Consider the following 16,061-nt stretch of genomic DNA (forward strand, 5'->3'; position numbering starts at 1 on the left):
GGAAGCTGAAATCGGCAGGGGGGCTGGTGAGTCTTGGGGGCTGGGGATGGAAGCTGGGAATCAGCAGGGGGCTAGTGAGTCTTCGGGGCTGGGTATGGAAGCTAGGAATTGGAAGGGGGGCTGGTGAGTCTAGGGGGCTGGGGATGGAAGCTGGGAAGTTTTGATATGATATTGCCTTGGTTAAATAAAATGTTTAAACTTAAAAAGCTGTGTCATTAACAGTGAATTGAAAAATCGATTCAACAGGGCGAATCGAATCAAAGTATTTTTCTATGAATCGGGCAGCACTAGTGTGGAGGGGCATTTTCGATATTGCATCTAAGTCTGATTTTGGACATTTCCCACTAGACGTCCAAAGTCGGCTATGGAAAAACAACTATTTTTGAACATCCTGGATGTCCAAATATTTTTTTCAAAAATCGCCTACTTGGATGGCTTCTCCGAGACGTCTAACTTTATGCAGCATTTTCAACCACAGATAGTTCCAAGCATCCAAATGCAGACCATTTTGATGTGGGAGGGGCTAGCATTGTAATGGAATGGCCACAAAGACATGCCAACAGAGCTGTGGGACACCTTAGAGGGCACTGCTGTAAACTTCACATAGAGCAGTGGTCTCAAACTCGTGGCCCATGGGCTGCATGCAGCTCGCCAGGTACTATTTTGAGGCCCTCGGTATTATAAAGAATGATTACTTTGGATGGGCAGACTAGATGGGCCATTTGGCCTTTATCTGCCCTCATGTTTCTATGTTTATAGAAAACTTGTGCCTTAGGTGTCCGGCGGTCACTTCCAGTGGTCGTTGACAAATAGTGTATATATAAGGAAAACATGAAAACATTTCAGGGATAGGAAGAGGGATGGGTGGGCAGGAGACAGAGAGGTGGGAGAGCAGGTTTAAACGTCTTTGTAGAGGGAAAGGAAGCCCAGATTTTTAAGTCCTTTCTGGTAGGTGTCAAAATATTTTATCATTTTAATTTCAAAGGTTTTACAAGTTAATAGTAACTATGGGCCTCTTCTATTAAACTGTGCTAGCAGTTTCTAGCATGGGGAGCCACGCTGAATGGCCCGTGCTGCTCCCTGTGCTAGAAACTGCTAGCACAGTTTAATAGAAGAGGGGGTAAGACTCAATGCATACAATTGGACCTGTCCGAAAATAGCATGAGTTAGTGGTAAAATACCCCATCCTAATGGTAGCCCATGTTCTTAACTTCCCCCTCCCCCCTCCTTCCTTTCCTCCAGGATATAAACATAGTCAAGTATTCAAGTCTCATGTCTTCTGGAGCAAACACCACACCATTTTGGTCACTTTTCTCTGAATGGCTTTTAATCTTTTTTTTATGTCCATGGCAAGACATGGCCACCAAAACTGAACACAATACTCCTAATTCAGGCTCATTGTATTAGTAATGCTGTTCCAGAAAAGCCCCTATAGACTAGATACATTATTGTTCATGTCCTACTTATGACACCCTATGATTTAATTATAATGAATCTTAGGAGTCAGAAAGATATAAAATATTTGAAACAGAAATAAGAAAGCTACAATAATTTGTTATAAGATGGCAATAATTTATTATGAAATGGCATTAAATACCCGTATAAAACCTGGCAGAGCAAGATTCTCTATAATACATTTTTCAAACGTCAATACTGGCAAATCTGTGAATAGAAAACTGTTCCAGATTTCGCTTATATGAAAAATAATTTAAAAAGCAAAACCACTTAAATCAACTAAATATGCAGCTACAAACAAAACAAGTACATCCTTAGAAAACACAAGTTAGTCATAAAAAAATCATATAAAATAAAATGTCACAACTGAAGTAATTCTTAAGAATGAAAAATGCAGCAGTGACAACCCAAAGCGAAAAACTGAAGATATCAGGTTCTCCCTGAGATACCATATTGTATATTCAAAATAACAGTTCCAAGGAGTCAACATGTTTCAGCAATAGTGCCTGCATCAGGAGTCCAACGTTCTGATATGTCGATAGCAAATAAAATGAAAGGTAACATAAAACTGATTAAAATCACTTGTGGTTTAGGCCAACAGTAATAGAAAGAAGGGACCCAACATCCATAAAGACTGGGAATTTACACTGTAGTCAAAGGACTACATTTTTGGAAAGATGCTTCTGTCAACAGAGAATTGGTCCCCCAGAAAAGCCTTCTAAATTTCAGGTATTCCATCTTCCATTTACAATTTACATACACATATTCTCTTCCTCTGCCTATGTAAATGGAAGTTGATCCAGGACAAAGACACCATGGAAAGGACCATGGAACCAAGGGCTATTAGAAATACCTGAAATCTAGAAGTCTTTGCTTGGGGTCCAGACCGCAAATGACAGGTATGTCTTTCCACAAAAGTAGGTCCATGATTGCAGGACAAATTCTACTCTTTATGAATGATGGTCCCTTCTTTCTATTAGTGTTAGCCTAATCCACCGCAAAAGCGATTCTAATCAGTTTTTTGTTACCTTTCATTTGCTTCACAACTTGATGTATTTTATCAGAACTTTGGACCTGGTGCAAGCACTATTATTTATTTATTTTTAATATTTATATATCACTTATAGCCTAAGTGGTTTACATTCAGGTATTCAAGCATTTTTTCCCTGTCAATTCCTTGGAACAGTAGCTATCTGAGAACTCAATCTTGTGATCCTATGGGGAAGAACAGCATCCATTTATACGGAAGCCTAAATGGTCCAAACTTGAACTTTTTCTGCAACAACACACCAGTTAGCATGGTCAAAGTAAGCTTGTTCAACATGCAGCTCAGGAATGTGTTGCTCTATAAGTTCAACCAGTTCCCCTTTTCTAAAAACATGATAATATCGAAGACAAGCCCCCTGAGGGTTCACTACTTCCTGTCCATTTTGAATGCACAAGTCATACTCATCGTCGGGACTCTGTAGTGATCTGTCCTTTCTGACTTTGCTCAAGTGATCATAGAAATCTCTTTGTTCAAGGAGAGAACTGGGTTTTGGCTGTTTTTTGACAGCTACTCCTTTGTGGTGGGAAACCAGGTCAGGTAAAGACAACTTACTGCATTCATGAATTGCTTCCATACAGGGGGGATGTTCAGTGTCACACCTTAATTCTGTATGACTGCTTCTGAAAGCAGAGGAACATGGTCTCAATGCCGCAGATTCTGTATCTGCTCTTACAGCATCATCCTCTGGATGTTGGCTGTAACTTGGAAACAAGTTGAAGGTATGCTGCATAAAACATTCTGGTCTATTTTGTTCAAAAATCTGTTCTGTACTTAATTCATTCAGCTGAATACTGTACTTGTGAAGCATGCCGAGCTTATGCTGGGGCTGCTGATTGCCATCACTACCAAGGTCTAATACTGAATCAAGTGATCTTGAAAATAAATCCAGTCTCAGGGATTTTTCAAAAGAGTTGTCTAATGTTTCTTTGTCCCCCAGGAAGGATGTACGTCTTCCTTTCCAGTGCATTTCTGAGGTACTAGCTGTGTTTCTTGAATGCTGATTATTTAAAGTCTGCTTTCTGTGCTTGTTTTTTATTGATTCTTTCACTGCATGAGCAGAATTACTGCTCAAGGTTAAAGGAGGTGGTGCAGGATTCCAGGGGACAAAAATGTCTTGCTTTTCAAATTTTCTTCGTTTTTGCTCCATGGCCCATACATAGATCATTATTTGGCCTCCCACTCTCACAACGCGTGCCATTTCTTTTATTGCTCGAATGCGACGCTCCTTCGTTGAAAGATGGTGGATCACTGTAATATAGAAATAGAACAGATTAACACAATTATGTACACAAAGAATTAATAAATGATCAAGAAGCAGCACTAGGGTCAATTTCTAATGTTTTTCTTTCAAAACATTATAACGTATCACCCATTATTATTTTTGTGGAAAATGAGAATTTTATTGTCCATTTTCTTTTTTCTTTAATTAACTTTCCTTCACCTTCCCAGCATGAATACCTGGACTACTCTGGTCTTCCTGTCTGGAAAATGATTGATTGAGAAATATCCTCCAAGACTGTCTGAATCCTTCCATCCTGATTCTGCCCATGCAGAGATTAACCTTACACAGTCATGCTAATTTGATTGAATTATTACATATTTTCCATGTAAGGAGAGGGGGGGATGGAACTTGTATACCACCTTTTTGTGGTTACACATGTTGTTCTGTGTTTGGAAGAACCCTTTTATTTTATTAGAACATAAGAATAGCCTTATTGAGTCAAACCAAAGGTCCATCAAGCCCAGTAGCCTATTCTCAAGGTGGCCAATCCAGGTCACTAAAACCTGACCAAAACCCAAGGAGTAGAAATATTCCATGCTACCGATCCAGTAGTGGCAGTGGCTTCCCCCATATCTTTCTCAATAACAGACTATGGACCTTTCCTCCAGGAACTTGTCCAAACCTTTCTTAAAACCAGCTATGCTATCCGCTCTTACCACATCCTCTGGCAACATGTTCCAGAGCTTAACTATTCTCTGAGTGAAAAAATTCCTCCTATTGGTTTTAAAAGTATTTTCCTGTAACTTCATCGAGTGTCCCCCTAGTCTTTGTAATTTTTGACGGAGTGAAAAATCGATCCACTTGTACCCGTTCTACTACTCAGGATTTTGTAGACTTCAATCAAATCTCCTCTCAGCCATCTCTTTTTCAAGCTGAAGAGCTCTACCCGTATTAGTCTTTCCTCATACGAGAGGAGTTCCATCCCCTTTACCATCTTGGTCGCCCTTTCTAGCGCCACCATATCTTTCTTGAGATAAGGAGACCAGAACTGAACACAATACTCCAGATGAGGTTGCACCATGGAGCGATATAGAGGCATTATAACATTCTTAGTCTTGTTAACCATCCCTTTTTTAATAATTCCTAGCATCCTGTATTTATGTCCACTTAAGGCAATTTACAAACATAATAAAAATGAATACTTGAATTAAATCTCTATGTCAAAATAAATAATATTCAGATCATAAAATAAATAAATACCTTTATTTTAATACTTTAACTAACTGTGCACTTGTCTGATGCAGGCTATCAAACATGTACCCTCAATAATTTTATGGAAATATATATACATATACACACATTTAATCATTTTAGTAGCCTTCCTCTGGACCAACTCCATCCTCTTTATATATCTTTTTGAAGGTGTGGTCTCCCGAATTGTACACGATATTCTAAATGAGGTTTTATCAGAGTTCTATAAAGGGGTATCAATATCTCCTTTTTCTTACTGGCCATTCCTCTCCTTATGCACCCGAGCATCCTTCTAGCTTTTGCCATCACCTTTTCTACCTGTTTGGCCACCTTAAGGTCATCAAATTCCATTCCTTTTTCATGCACAAAAGTTCTTCATTTCCTAAACTGTACTGTTCCCTCAGGTTTTTGCATTTTATATCATGATGCATATCAGAAACAGAATTAATAAAATTACCCTGTGTTTCCTAGCATTAAATTTTGGCTGCCAAATTCCGGACCATTCTTCAAGCTTCGTCAGGTCCTTCCTCATGTTATCCACACCATCAAGGGTGTTTACCTCATTACAGATTTTGGAATCATCTGCAAAGAGGCAAACCTTACCAGACAGCCCTTGTGGCACACCTCTGGTAACATCCCTTTCCTCAGAATGAGCCCCATTTACCACTACCCTCTGTCACCTTCCACTCAACCAGTTCCTAATCCAATCCATCACTTTGGGATCCATACCAAGGGCACTCAGTTTATTTATTAGACACCTGTATGGAGCAGGGTCAGAGGCTTTGTTAAAATCTAAACACCACATCTAGCACTGTTTTTTCTCCCAAATTATGGAATGATCTTCCCCCAGAGATTCATTATGAAATATCCATCCCCCAAGTTCAAATCTCTTCTGAAAACCCATTATTTTACCCTGGCAATTTCAACATAGGCTACTTTGGTATTTTGACTGAATAGCTGGATCTCGTGGCAGAAGTCTTGTTTTACTTTGTTTAAATAAGTAGTTCTGATTGGTCTAGTATGGTGTCTCCTTTCCTATCCAACACATAGAGGTCCATATATATATTTGTTTTAAATATGAATTTATATACCACCTATATAATGGTAATATAGGCGCTATAAAAAGTTTATTGAATTTAGTGCAGAGTTGGCAAGAGAGAAAAAGGCTTTCTCCTGCTGCTAAAGATTGATGATTTCATGGGGGGAATAAATGTACCTATAGGCAGTGGCTGAGGAAGTAGAGCGGCTTCTGAGTGGTGTCAAATGCACAGAAAAGCAGGCAGAAGAGGAAACAGAAACAGCAAACGGTAAGTGCTGCCTCCTGAATCTTGGTGGCTGAATATGATTGCCCCTAGGGGGCTTTTGGGGATTTCATATGAACCAATGGCCCATTATATTTATATACTAGTCTTTAAGCCCATTATATTAACGGGTGCTAGAATAGATGTGTGTCTTTGTCTTTCTTTTTTTTTCTCTCCTTGGCTACTTTCTGTCTGTCTTTCTTTCTGTCTCTCTCCCTCCTGCTGTCTGTCTTTCTTTCTGTCTCTATTTCCTCCCCCTGTCCATCAGTAGCCCTTCTCCCTTCCTTTTACCTCCCCTGTGTCCACCACCACCCCTTCACTGCTCCCCCCTGTCCAGCAGCAGCCCTTCTCCCTTCGTTTTACCTCCCCCCTGTCCAGCAGCACCTCTTCCCTGCTCCCCCTGTCCAGAAGAAGCCCTTCTTCCTTCCTTTTACCTCCCCCCTGTCCATCAGCATCCCTTCACTGCTCCCCCTGTCCAGCAGAGCCCTTCTTCCTTCGTTTTACCTTCCCCCTGCCCAGCAGCACCTGTTCCCTGTTCCCCCTGTCCAGCAGTAGGCCTCCCTTTCTGTTACCTCCCCCCCCGTCCAGCAGCACCCCTTACCTGATTCCCCTGTCCAGCATCTGCTGTTCAGAAGAGGAGGGCAGACAGAAGAGCAGCAGAGGGCCTTACAGTACTTTATGCCGCTGCCTGGAGGAGCTGAAGAGCAGGGTGGCCTACGCTTAGAGGTTGCTCAGGTGCGTGGGAAGCTGTTTTGCCCACTAGTGTGTGTGAGGAGCGGCCGGGATCGCGTGCAATGTCTGACGTTCTTTCGCTGACCGTTTAGTTCTGTGCCAGAGGTATTTTTAAGTTTAAAGTTGCCGCAGCGGCTCGTTTCATGATCCCCGCCTACATCGGAAGACTTCTCCGACCTAGGTGGGGCTCGTGAGAGGAGCCGCCACCGCGGCTTAGAACTTAAAAATAACTTTGCTCAGAACATCCTTGGGGTTCCGCGAGTGTGGTGCTGTTTTTTCTCCCAAGGTAACAGAACCCTAAGCGCACATGCACACTCCTGCCGCCACAGACATACGGATCACAGAACACGCAGGTAAGAGTGCGCATGTGCGCTTAGGGTTTTATTATAATAGATAACAATTGCTGCTGCACTTATAATTTCCTCTTGGAGAATGCAAGGGAAGTCTGGCTGGGGAGCTTTGCTCTGTGAAACATCAGCAGGGCCTGATGCTGTTTTTGGCCCATGGTACATAATTAGCTGTCTGGAGAGGCAGGGACTGGCTCAAGATAGCAGTGGGAAGGGAATCAGTTGTGATCAGCTGTTCAGACTTGAACATGGGGAAAAAAACGCCAGTGGTGTGCAGCCTTGGATACAGACAGGCTGTGTATCAGGCTCTAAGCTAGAAACAGAAGCTACAGAATTGAGAAAAGTCAAGTTCTGTGCAACATGAGTGCTCCATGAGACTATCAGAAGGACCCCGAGTGTGCAGCTCTGAAAAAAATAAATCCCTCCCCCCAAGTTATTGACTGGTTTACACAGCAGATGAATGCCTTAAAGGTGGGAAGATCACTGTTCCAGGGGAATGGTTGTAAAAGAAAGGGAATTTGATTATACCAAGATTTATAGGGGAGAAGAAGGAAGGAAAGGTGATTATGCTACGGAGGTATGTAAGTAGGAAAGGTGATGAAAAATTCAATAGCTGCATTCAGTTTAATATGGTCACAATACCTCCCCCAGGTTCTGCATATCATTTTCTTAATGTATCAGGTATTAAAACCTAATGAGCTATCCGCATGAGACCTAGCAGGACAATAGACAGCTGGTTATAATAATGGGTTTATAAAGTATGTACAGCCAATATATTTATGAAGCCAATAGGTAGATTTTTCCTTCTTGTCACTCAATGCTTCATTAAGATTTTCTAACAGGAAAACAAAGTCAAGCCAAGACATGTTTTGTCTCTGAAGGAAGCAGTTTGATAGCAGATGACCACTTAAAAGTAGGATATTAATGAGAGTGCAGACTGCATATCAAATACATCTCTGCAGAGGCTGAGGGAATCAGCCATATATCTGAGCAAAGTGACAAAATTATTCAGGACCAGGGAGTCGGTTCACAGTGTCATTAAATTTTATAGACAGAGCAAACTGCTCATAGCCAACAGAAAACCTGTGTTTCAAAGGTAACATTATGTTTTATCAGCAAGTTGGGATTATATGAAATAAGAGACTATTTTCCTCACTTGTCAGAAAGATTAACCACTGTGAGAATACATCATATCATACAACTCAGTGCTATTTAACTTTTAACTCGTTTACATCAGGATGCATATCAGAAATAGAATTAATCTGAGCTTGAAGTGAGATTTAAAATTTTTTTTTTTATTTTACAGGTGCTTTATTGATGTGGAGTAAATTTTAGTAGAGAGCCATCCAGTTGCCATTCCATTTATCTAAACAAAAAAACTTAAGAATAAAAAGAGACATCTTCGATCGCAAATTAAAACATAGACACAAGCTGAAAAGATGAATTTAAATAGGTAACAGGCAAAAAACAAAAGGAATTGACCCCATGATATCCACAGAGAAGAAAATCTAGAGAAAACCAAAAAAACTCTGTGGAGTGACGATGTTCCTAAATGGAGTTAGTCCTTTAAGGATTTTATGTGGATTACCTATTTTTATGTGGATGAAATTGTTTTATGTGGATGATTTTGGTGTACTTTTGGAACTTTGACTCTTTCAAATAAACTCCATTTAGGAACATCGTTACTCCACAGAGTTTTTTTTGGTTTTCTTTAAATAGGTAACAACACATTATAACTTGCAAAGACATCTTTTTGTAGAAGAGAAGCTGAAGTGTGGCACTTAAATCTTTATGTTCAGCAGTTCATCAAGCTTATTCTGGATGTCTCCATATACTGTATTAAGCAGTTCTTCTCTAGATTTTGTTCCATCTAATTGCACCACCTCAACACTGAGATCTTTTGATCAACTCCTATTCTTTTAAAAGCTGTATTGGAGACTTTAGCGAGGGCAGTTTCCGTAGAGTGCAGAGGACGAAAGCCCGATTGGTGTGGGTCAAGAAAGTCAAGACAACGGCGGTGAACAGCACGTTCAAGTAGCTTGGATAAGAAGGGGAGGAGGGAAATGGGATGATAGTTGGAAGGACAGGTAGAGAATGTCTTCAGCTTGGCGATCTCTTTCAGCAATACCAATGAGGTGTCCCACTGATAATTAGGCCTGATCATAGTCCCTGCCCAACTAGGCCCATCTGTAGGTATGTCACTGCTTACCATCCTAATTTATTAGGAGATTTGTCTGATTAGTGAACAGAAAATATCACCACTAATCAGATAAATCCAGAGACCACCTTTGCTCTGCCCATATATCACCCTGGCACTCTCTGGAAAATGCAGATACACTCCGTGAGGATATGGTAATATCTGCACAGTGCAGGTGAATATCCAGATCAGTGGCACTTAATCACCAAATACCAGGCTGGCAATTTATAAACACTTTGGAAGCCTTAGTTATAATGAAACACTGAAAAATCAAGACAAAAGAACAAGATGAGAATGGTTTTATCTATTAGGAAGAGAGAAGATTTGTTCTACAACCAAAATTTGCTAAGGTGGCCCAGGGGTGGGTTCCTGCCTGTGGGTGCCGCTGCCCCTTCAGCGGGATGGCTTCCTTCCCTTGGGGTCCCCGTGTGGCTGCCCTCCCGCTTCGGCCGATGCCTCTGCCGTCCGCCAGTGCCTCCCGGCTCCCGATTCAAGCCAGCCGCCATCCTGTAGAAGCATGCACAGGACCTCTCAACTCCCGAGTCAAGCTGGCCGCTGCCCTGACAACGCATGCATAATGTGCTTGTACGTGGTGCGCGCATTGTCGGGGCGGCAGCCGGCTTGATTTGGGAGCTGAGAGGTCCTGTGCATGCTTCTACATAATGGCAGCCGGCTTGAATCGGGAGCCGGGAGGCGCTGGTGAACAGCAGAGGCATCGGCCGAAGCGGGAGGGCAGCCACACGGGGACCCCAAGGGAAGGAAGCCATCCAGCTGAAGGGGCAGCGGCACCCACAGGCAGGTACCCACCCCTGGGCCATCTTAGCAAATTTTGGTTGTAGAACGAATCTTCTGAGTTTGTATTATGGCCTATGAGGAACTTTGCTTTGATATACGAGTGCTTTGGCTTACGAGAATGATTCTGGAACAAATTATGCTCATAAACCGAGGTACCACTGTACTTAAAATGAGATATCACTGAACTTACCAGCAATAGACAGGACAGCATCGAAGCACTCATTGCGATACGGGAGGCATAGACTGTCACAAACCATTATCTCAAAACCACGATTCCGTGCTGACTCAGCCAAAGGAAAACAGTAATCAGATCCCAGTTTAAATGCTTTTGAGTTGATATGAAGATATTTACCATTTCCACACCCTGAAACAAAAAAAATACTAAACCTTAGTGGTGGAGAAAAGCTAACTATTAATGTTTCAACCCTTGCTCTGATCTTCCTCTAAAGATGAGGTTCATAACAGTCCTCGGGACACACCTAGCCAGTCAGGTTTTCAGGATAACCACAATGAATATGCATGAGATAGATCTGCTTGCACTACCTTCCACTGTATACAAATCTCTTTCATCCGTATTCATTATAGATATCATAAAAAGCTGACTGGCTGGGTGTGTCCTGAGGAAAAGGTTGAGAACCCCTGGTCTCTGGTGGATGTCCACCCTGGTATTAGAGGTAAAGCTGATTAATACAAAGAACCAATGTATGGAAAAAGTGTGATTACAGCCTGGTGGAAATGTTGATGGTAAAACCTGGAATAAGATGGAGAAGGAATTCTGGAATCACAGAGTTAAATTTTTCTACTCTGAAGTAACCTAGTTGTAAACATTTCAGATTTTATAACTTGAATAATAAAGTGCATTAAATCTGCATTTAGATCTGCTTATTAATGAAGAGTATCATCAGACTTAAGAGAATATCAGCTGGAAAAAATATTTGATAATCATCATACAATTTGAAGATAAGAATAGTCGTCCATCTAGCCCAGTATCCCGTCTTCACGGAGGCCAATCCAGGTCAAGCAGTGGCTTCCCCCATGTTTGTCTCAACAGCAGACTATCGACTTTTACTCCAGGAACTTGTCCACACCTTTTTTAAAAACAGCTCCAATAACCGCTCTTACCACATCCTCTGGCAACGCATTCCATATAGTTTAAGGAAAGGCAACCAAAATGGTTTCAAGATCTGTACCAAAAACACTATGAGATGAAACTAGAAGACCTCAATGTGTTCACTTAGAGAGTAGAGATGGGAGGGGGGAATGTAATAGAGACATTTAAATACCCAAAAGATATTTAATGCAAAAGGAACACACCCCTTTTAGTGGAAAAGAGACGAGATTATGGTAGATACTAGAAAGCCCTTCTGGAAGAGATGGTAAAGACAACAAAGTAAATAAAATAAAACATCCGGAATTAAGAGGATGGTAACCAAGGCACGGAGAAATCTGAGTGGCAATTCAACTTATAATAGACATAATATGAATGCTTTATGTTCCCAATATTGCACTGGAATAGCCTATGCAAAACAGCAATGCATTTCTTAACTGAAAAAATACCAGCATATTATACACAGCATGGTATAATTATATTAAATGTCCAAGAAAACATTAAGGTATATCTATTTGGATATATGATTATTATTTTAAACATCAGTGTTACCAACAAGCATCATGATTTTAGGAAGACTGGAGTGATTTGTTTAGAAAGTCACTTCCTAGGAATGGGTCCTGGAAGTGACATCAGGGAGAGCGCTGATGCCAACACGAAGCAGCAACCTCACACCAGGGAAGTAAAAGTATGGGGGAAGGCAAGGGGTGCATGGCAAGGAGAGGAGGAGGGGTGACATATACCCCTTTGTAGCCTACGGGTAAAACCCATAATATTGGTTATAAAAGAGGATAACACCCAAAAGAAATACAGAAAATTTGCATGGAGCAGAAACAATGCAGTTCTAATTGTGAAAGACAGAGCCAAAAGCAAGAAGAAAAACAGATGCTTCGTACTGACACATATGAAAATGAGATTTCAAACAAATACTGGTGTTGGAAAGCATTTAATTACATAGGGGTCCTATTACTAAGGTGTGCTAACGGATTTAGGGTCTGATTCTCAAAAATGCATGTCCCAATGCCAGGCGGCAGCAGACATCATATCACTGTCAAGCAACCAATCGGGACACACATTTTGTAAAAAATCTCCCTGAGGTAGGATGTCCATATTATAGTCCTCCAGAGTGCGTCTATGGAGACACGTAGCAACGCTTAAGCACACTCCAAGGTGGGGCGGAGCTTCGCCCGGAAGTAGCCTTGGGCAGGCTTAAGCGTCGTTACGCATCTCTGTAGATGGGAGAGACAGACACTTAAAATGTAGGTCTGCAAAATGCTGGCCTACATTTCAGGCATCTGTCTGGGAGTGTAGGCACAATTCTGCATAGGTGTGTGATTGACATGCGATCGGCGGCCGCTTTATAGGCGGCCTTCGATACCGGTGTCCTATAAAGAATAAGGCCCTTAGGCCTGCATTCTGTAAAGGCGCCCAGTCTCAGAAGCTGACAGGTGTTCTATATATAATCGGGCCTAAGGCTGCCTAAAGTAAACCCGATTCTCTAACCAACGTCCATGTTATAGATGCAGCTGTTAATCTCCCTGTCGCAATAAGTTTAGCGGCCACCAGTCTCCCCTCCCTCCTCACGCAGTAGGAGGGATGCCCAATCCCTCCTGCCTGGAACACCCCCCACCCACCCTGAACGAATGCGGCAGGAGGGTGCCCAATCCCTCCTGCCGGCAATCTTCAGGGGGGTGGGGGGTGTTCCGGCAGAAGGGATTGGGAACCCTCCTGCTGGTGATCTTCAGGGGGTGTTCCGGCAGGAGGTTGCCCAATCAATTCTGCCGGAACACCACCCACCGCCCTGAAGATCGCCGGTAGGAGGGTGCCCAATCCCTCCTGCTGGAACACAACTCCCCCCCCCACCCCCGAAGATCGCCGGCAGGAGGGTGCCTAATCCCTCTTGCCGGAACACCCCGCATTGTAGATATCATGACGGCATCCCTCCTGCCACCAATCTTTGGGGGGGGGTGGAAGGTGTATCGGGCAGGAGGAATTGGACATCCCTCCTGCTGCATTCATTCGGGGCAGGTGGGGGGACTGGCAGCCGCTAAACTTATCGTAGCAGGGAGATCCCTTGCCATGATAAGCTTAGCGGCTGTGTCTACTTATGCTGGCCTACATTGTACACGTCTCTCACTGGACTAGGGAGATGCATACAGCCGCATAGGTTCATCTAAGGCTACTTCCAGGGCAAACCACGCCCACGCCTAACCTTAGGCGAGCTTAGGCAGGCATATGGGCCTCCCTAGGCTCCCGGAGGTGCCCCCAACGTAGGAGGCCTGCCTTTGGAGCTTTTTTAAAAAAAAAAAAAAAAACGTGCATCCCGATTGGCTGGTTAGACAGCAGTAGGATGCCTACCACTGCCTACAATTAGGACACCGTTTGCAGAATCCGGGCCTTAATATACACTAACTTTGAGCACCATTTATAGAAAAGCGCTAAGCACTTTCTTTTAGTCAGTGCTGAGTTTTCGCCACCATTTACAGAATTCCATCCTTAACCCTCCATTAGCCCAACTACATAAAAAAACAAAACCAGGCCCCCTTTTACAAAGCTGTGATAGTGTGTCCCCCTTGGTAAATGCACCGAAGCCTAGTCAACTCCTACGGGCTTTGGTGCATTTGCTGCCGAAGAATCACTACTGCGGCTTTGTAAAAGGGGCCTTCAGATTGTGAACTCACTAGAGTCAGTGAAAGTACCTGCAAATAATAAATGTAAACCAATTTGGTTGTAGCACAGAAAGGCACTATACCAAATCCATGACCCCTTATAAAAGGGTAAGCAGGTACCTAATCTATGAAGAAAGATAAGTGCCTGCTCTCTTTATAGAATATTAGCACAAATGACAGAAAACACGCTTACATTTAAAGTGCAATCACTTACATCAGTTCTATAGTTATATTTGCATGCTCCACCCACTGGCAAAGTACGCGTCATCAGAACAAATCGCTTTCTTTTCTACTAGTTAGTATCCTCTAAAAGGCCACATGCACATAGACGACTAGAATACTGCCATCCCAAGCTATTTATTTTATATATTTAAAAACTTATATCCCGCTTAAAAACTAAGCGGTTCACAAAATACATACACTATTATAAAACAATTCTAAAATAAGTAGAAAACTCTTCCAACAATAATAAAAAGAGAACCATCTTTCAAGAAAAAGCCTCTATAAATAAAGTTGTCTTCTTCACTGCACAACATAGGCCCCAAATATAAAAATAATCTCTTAAGGATCCCATTCAGATATAACTCCTCCAGTAAGGAGCGCAAAGCCTCACATAATTGGATAACCTGACTATGTTTAAAGAACAGATTTCAAATATCCAGTTCCCTTTCAATGTAACACTCCTCCTATATCAGGAGCCAGTGTAGGGCCTCAAGGGCCAAGTAAATCTGATTCCCGTAATTATATACAAACAATGTGTGCCACAGCATAACAGCAGATCAGGAAGGTTCAGACACACAAAACTGCAATAATCAAACCCTGATAAAATAAGGTTTACAAAACTGACCTGAAATCTTGGGCACCATGAAAAGTCTTGTGCTGTCAAAAAGGCTGTCTTAACCACTCTTACTTTGGATTTCATAAAAACTGTATCCCCAAAAATTTCTATACCTTTCACCTCCTGAAATTAGGGGAGTCTGATGGATCCAAGATGGCTGCTGTATCTCTGCTGCAGTGAGGACGCCACTGAGTTTCAACTTTACCTCTAATAACATGCTGAAGAGACGGGGCAAGAACGCTGGTGGTGCCTCCCGACGATCGACTACCCCTTCGGTAACGATCGATGATCTTCTTCGGTGTCTTCAACAGGAGCAAGGAACGTTGGGAGTTAGCCTGCTTGGGACATCACCGGGAAGTTGTGCGGCGGTGAAAACCTCAGGGCTCGACGTTACTCTCAGCCCCAACGTCAGGACACCACCCCTTCAACCGCTACCGCAGGTAGCCAGCTCTCCACGGGACCAGAATGCACCCGAAGAGGTAGCTCTCTTGTCCCTGGAGGCCACTGCATTGGAGGGCTTGCTGTTTGAAACATCCCAGAGTGATATGTTCACTCCGGTAGGACCTGCGACTGGGACAACTGAGGTTGGAGGAGCACAAGACTTCATTGAGGTAAATCAAATCCCAGAACAGTCTCCCACAGCACAAGTACATTTTTTTTCTCCTACTAAACTCCCTGAAGTCACTCTTGAAGCACTATGGGACTTGGTAGTGAATTTAGGAGACTCCTTAAACCCTCAAATTAACAATTTGAATAAAGAACTTAAAGAACAGAAAGGAGAAATAAAATTGATAAAACAAGATATAGCTCAGTTAAAAATAGTCACAAAACTCAATTAAAGAACTAACATCAGCAAAATATAATCAAGAGTTATTGGTTAAAGATAATACAATCCTCAGGAGGAAATTGGAAGCCTTGGAGAACAATGCTCAAGTTAACAATTTGAGAATTTAAAATTTTCCTAAGATCTTATCAATCTCCCCCTGAGAAATGGTGAAGCGCTACTTTATGGAAATATTGGAAATTCCTGAAAGCTCTTTACCTCCTCTTACAAGGGTATATTATCTTCCTGTTAAATCCCAAGTCAAAGAAGGAAAA

At 42.3% G+C, this 16,061-nt stretch overlaps 1 protein-coding gene across 3 annotated transcripts in view; it reads right to left on the reverse strand.

Moving 5' to 3' along the window:
* Positions 1-1,554: 1,554 nt before the first annotated feature.
* The window catches only part of LOC117363058 (probable tRNA methyltransferase 9B), a 44,336-nt gene continuing 29,829 nt past the window's right edge, over positions 1,555-16,061 (reverse strand). For all 3 annotated transcript variants that reach the window (XM_033950271.1, XM_033950269.1, XM_033950270.1), the window contains 2 exons: positions 10,539-10,712; positions 1,555-3,751 (listed from right to left, as the gene is read on the reverse strand). In XM_033950271.1, the coding sequence (XP_033806162.1) occupies positions 2,706-3,751; positions 10,539-10,605 (1,113 nt within the window). In that variant the 5' untranslated portion in view covers positions 10,606-10,712 and the 3' untranslated portion in view covers positions 1,555-2,705. The remainder of the gene's footprint in view (positions 3,752-10,538; positions 10,713-16,061) is intronic.

Source organism: Geotrypetes seraphini, chromosome 6 (assembly GCF_902459505.1).
Source record: "Geotrypetes seraphini chromosome 6, aGeoSer1.1, whole genome shotgun sequence".
Classification (NCBI taxonomy): domain Eukaryota; kingdom Metazoa; phylum Chordata; class Amphibia; order Gymnophiona; family Dermophiidae; genus Geotrypetes; species Geotrypetes seraphini.